General features: G+C 32.7%; 1 protein-coding gene across 1 annotated transcript; it reads right to left on the bottom strand.

Annotated features, from left to right (window-relative positions):
• Nucleotides 1-1,962: 1,962 nt before the first annotated feature.
• LOC127138425 (cytochrome P450 77A1) lies at nt 1,963-3,923 on the bottom strand. The gene is made up of 2 exons (XM_051064876.1): nt 2,962-3,923; nt 1,963-2,865 (listed from the first exon to the last, which is right to left on the bottom strand). The coding sequence occupies exons 1-2, from the start codon at nt 3,772-3,774 to the stop codon at nt 2,152-2,154; spliced, it is 1,527 nt and encodes a 508-aa protein (XP_050920833.1). The 5' UTR covers nt 3,775-3,923; the 3' UTR covers nt 1,963-2,151.
• Between the last annotated feature and the right edge of the window lie 1,361 nt (nt 3,924-5,284).

Raw genomic sequence — 5,284 nt, 5'->3', positions numbered from 1 at the left:
AATAACAATGAAAAGAAAGAACAATGGAGAAAGAAAGAAAGAAAGAATGATGAAGGAGAAGAGTAATATAATTCTGCAGAGTTTCTCTCTGCCCATAAATTGTGGAAAACTTCTTATTCACTTTGCAACTGCAAAATACTGTTAATACAATGTTATGAATGCTCTATTCACTTCATTACACTTCATTTCAAAAATAAGGATTACTCCCTCTATTTATAGATTTAGGTTAACTTGGACCTCAAGACAAAACCCAAAATAGCTAACACTACTAAAATAGGCATAAGTCGAAATCCTATGTGAAGCAACATGCTTCGACACTTCGACACACTAACAGAACTTAACACACTAGGTGGTTCGACACCTCCTTGTTCTTGTCGAGTAACCTGCTTCAACACAAGGAATACAATTCAATAGGAGATGCACACGAGATTGATCGAAGAAGAAGAGGCGAAACTAGATCGGAGCGAGATTGCATAGTTGAAAATTCTTCTTCTTGTTTCTTTATGAATTCTTTTTTTAATGAATAAAATATATTAAAAGTCTTTTCATATTCATTATAAGTTTTTTTATGAATTCTTTTTTTTTGTTACAAATTTGTTTTGAAAAATTGAAAAATTGAATCAACAGATTGTTGAATTGTTTTCAAAATAATTTTTATATTTATTATAAAATTGATAATACTTCAACAAGAAAACTAATTCCACACTTTCCTTGTTGGCCCCTTATTAAGAGTGTTCAGTTTCTATGCAAATTTAATAATATTTCAATAAATATACACCTTCTTCTTCTTATTATTATTAAATATATTTAATTTTTTTTATATATGTGACTATTAATATATTTAACTTATATATAAACTAGTTATATTAATTATTAAATGTATTAAAAAAATTAAATTTATTTATTCAAGTGATTAAAGGTGTAACTAACTTTTAAACATGTATGAGTTAAACAAGGTTTATACATAAGGTGGGAAGGAGTAATGGTTTTGTGTGAGATCGCCAACTTTAACCGACTAAACTTTTATTAACTGATGGAACATGAAATATTTGATAGACACTAACAACCACACCCGTCCTTATTTAATACTCCATACTCCATTTATTTATAAATAATAAACTCTTTTTAAAATAAAATTTACTACTATTTCCTATTATTAAGCTAAACAAAAGGATAGTAGGACCCATGAGTTTAATACAGTATTAAACACATGAGTTTAATACAGTATTAAACATATATGTTTGATCCATTTAAGTTAGTTCTATAAAAGTCCGTAAAAGAATAAGATTTGATAGGATGGTCATAATTAAGGATGAGCATATAAAATCTAAAAAAAGCAAAAATATAAGATGGAGAAAACTCACATATTTTAAAATTAAAAATATAAAATCTTATGTTAATATTTATATTTTTCAAAACAACAAAAACAGAGCAGGAAAGGACGGACACACTAGACAATAAAAAATTAAATTTTTGGTTTATTGTATACTAAAGTACATATAAAAGGGATATATCCAACTTATTAAAGAGATATATCCAACTTATCGGTCTCATTTTACTATCCCTAAGAATTCTCATATTATAGTATTGTTAACAGAGTAGTAGAAGCCTGGTAACCTAGCTAGCTTATTGAGATTTTCTCAAGCATCACATATGTAATTTATTTGTTACATAAAAATTATTAATTGGATACCAGTAGTATAATATTACTAATAAGCAAACAGCAACCAAACTCTTAAATATTAGTCATTAATTTAGTAAATAAATTACTGGCATTGCAGTCTGCATTATGAAGACATAATAATGCCAAGGATAGAATACTGTAAAGTATAATAAATAATAATAATTTATAACTATATATATATATATATATATATATATATATATATATATATATATATATATAAGTATTTGGGATCTATTTTCTTCTAAAATTATTCTAATAATTTTTAGACATTTCAATTTTAAAAAATTAAAATTTTAGTTACTTCTAATATAATTTTTCACAACTTATTTTTTTTTATATTTATCAGATTTATGACATAAATAATTAAAATTAATAAAAAATATTTGTTTTATATTTCGATCCGCATTTATTAAAAATAACGGATAATCGGACACTAGTGTCAGTTATACCTAATAGTAATAAACTTAAATGGTTCTAGGAACGATGACAGCTTTGAGAGGATTCTTCATAACAACAGTAAAAGCGAATGTCTCAGTCGGGTCAGGCGGGATATTAGGAACAGGTAACCACCTAAAAGCAAGCACCATTTTCGCCATCAACATGTTTATATGCAAAGTTCCCAATGTCCACGCTGGACAAATCCTCCTCCCAGCACCAAATGGCATCATCTTCACCTCTTTTGTCCCGGTAACATCCACATCAACTCCATCCCCATTCAAAAACCTATCGGGTCGAAACTCCTTCGGATCCTTCCACATATTCGGATCCTCCGTTAACCAACCCGTGTAAAACTCAACACTCGCATCCGCAGGAACAGTGTAACCACCAAGCTCCGTTTCCTCCGTCGCCGCATGCGATAGCACAAAATGACTCGGCGGATGTCGCCGGAATGTTTCTTTCACTATAGCACCGAGATAAGGCATTTTCTCAACATCGCTATCCATAACAACACCGCATTTTCCAACGCAGTTAACAATCTCTCTATATAACCGCTCTTGAATCTCTTGATCCATCACTAGATGAAGCAACGCCCATTCCACCGCCGTGGCGCTCGTATCAGTACCGGCGCTGATAATTTCCGACACAAGCGTAACCAACTCCTCTTCTCCTAACCTTCCTCTACCAGGAACTTCCAACGCAAACAACGAATCCACATAAGCAGCACCAACCGGACTCACCTGTTAAATTAATTATTTAATTAATCAATCAAATATAGATTGAATAATTAATTATTAATAAATTATATTAGGTTCGATTATTAATATAACACTCACCATATCTGGATCTCCATTTTTTCCGTCACTCTCCACGTAAGCTTTCCGTTTTCTTATTAACGGTACTATTAACTCCACCTGTTTCTTTCTCAGCTTCCTCGCTTGTTTCACATGTCCACGGAATAACGGCGTTAAAAGGGGTAAAAAATCTGGAAGCTTGGGAAGAGTAATTAGCATAACTTGTTTAAGAACACTCTCAATGTCTCTGATTCGTTCTTCAGTTATCTTGGCACCGAAACAGAGACAAATGAGAATGCTACAAATGGTGAGTCTGCAGTTACTCATTACTTCAACGGAACCTTTTTCATGGGCTTCTTTTTGGATCCTTTGCATATGGGCTTCCATGGCCCATTTACGAATCCAACTGCACTGTTTTACTCTCAGCGGTGATATCATCTCAGTGACGAGGTTACGGCGGAGTGAGCGCCAGAGAGGGCCGTACTCGGCGGAGTTGATGGCACACTTTCCCATGCTGAAGATAAGTCGAATGGGAGAGTCTTTAGGCCTGCTCGCAAACTGTGGGCCTCGTTGGATTAGGGCTTCGTGGATTAGGTCAGCGTTTGTGACGATTATCAACGTGCGTTGACCCATTTGCATGGTGAAGATTGGACCGTATTTCAGACGTAAGTCGCGAACGATGTACATGAAGGGACGACGTTGGAGGATGACTTGGAAGAGGTTGCCGACGATTGGCCAACCAGGTGGTCCTGGTGGGAGGCTTTTGGTACCGCCGCCGGTTTTGGACCAGCGGGACCACCACCAGCGGAAGAAGAGGAGGGTGAAAGAGAACATGATAATGTCTAAGAGTTCCATGGTTGAGAAGGAAGGAAAGAAAGTTGATGAAAGAAGAGTAGTGAGAAAGAGGGTAGAATATAAGAAGAGTGAAGAGTGAAGAGTGGTTGTATAAGGTGGTTAATTGCATTCAATAAAATTGAGCAGACGTAATTACTATATTAACTACGGAGTGCTCTGCATATACTCAACGCATCCAATTGTATGTGACATGGAAAACTGTTACTATCATTTTTTTATATTAGTTTATGTCCTAAAAGCAAGTATATATTGCTGTATGTAAAGATAGAAAAAGAGTTTAATTACTATATTACGAAAAAGTTTTATTTATATTAATTTAATACAATTATTTATATGTGTTATTATAGAGATGGTTAAAGTAAAAGAATAAATATTTTTAAATATTTGAGGAATATCATTAGAATAAAAGGATTTTACACCGTTAGTTAATCATGATCGTTGAATATTGAAACAAATTTGACTTTTATTTTAAAAATCTATAAAGTAATACAGACGGGTGATGGTGATAAATTAACAGTGTAAAATTTTTTACACTGACAGTGCATAGTAATTAATCTCATATGATTATTGTCTATATTAGTATATATCAATTAAATTTAAGTAAAAATTGTAAAAAAGAGAACAAGTAAATTAATTTTAAAAATTTGAGTATAAATTAAAAAATCTTTTAATTGATAAATATATTTTTGAAATTATAAAGCATCTTTAAATTTAATCTATTTATTAATTGATGGGTTAGAGCATATGGTATTAAAGAGTTAAATGAACATGTGTTTAGGTTGTTAAGATTAGATTTTTACATTAAAATAGTCTAATTACATATTTTTAAATATAGACTTTAAGTTGTGTTCAAGGATGATCAGAAAAACATCGACGCGTCGCCAGAAGAAAGTCATGATTCATTTGGATGGCTTGCGGCATAGGAGAACTACTTTATAGAAGAAAAAAAATAGTTGACTTTAAGCCAAGATGCATTCAGTGGCTCTTAAGATTTCACATTTCAAAGACAACTGATTGTTATAATTACTCCACTACATAAAGATCACACGCACCAATTTTAGGTATACAATTTCAAATTCTAACTTCATTCACTTTTCTCCTACACATAGTGACTTAAGTGTTAGAGTACTAACTTTGAAGGTCGACCCCTCCTCCTCCGTAAATAAGGCTCGGGTCCATCATGATCCACCATGATCACCGATTCTCTGATCAATTCTGGTTCTATAATAGAACAAGTTTAACTGGAAAAATGAATATATGAATGAACTAAATTAAGGTTCCTCCTTAGATCATATGATCTACTCCAATACCTCTGCTCTGGCCTCTGGTACCACCGCTAGCCTCACGACCTAAAACATTCCCTACTTTCCAATTGTTGAAAGCTAATCTCTGAATACAAGGCATTAATGAGTTGTTGAATAACATGGATAACATCGTTTGACAACATAATTCAAATGCGATAGAGGAAAGATTGCTCTTCCTTGAAGAAATCCTACACGATGTGCCCCAA

This window comes from Lathyrus oleraceus, chromosome 4 (genome assembly GCF_024323335.1).
Source record: "Lathyrus oleraceus cultivar Zhongwan6 chromosome 4, CAAS_Psat_ZW6_1.0, whole genome shotgun sequence".
In the NCBI taxonomy this organism is placed as follows: domain Eukaryota; kingdom Viridiplantae; phylum Streptophyta; class Magnoliopsida; order Fabales; family Fabaceae; genus Lathyrus; species Lathyrus oleraceus.
Note: the sequence above shows the minus strand (reverse complement) of the source record. Positions and strands in the feature narration are given on the sequence as shown.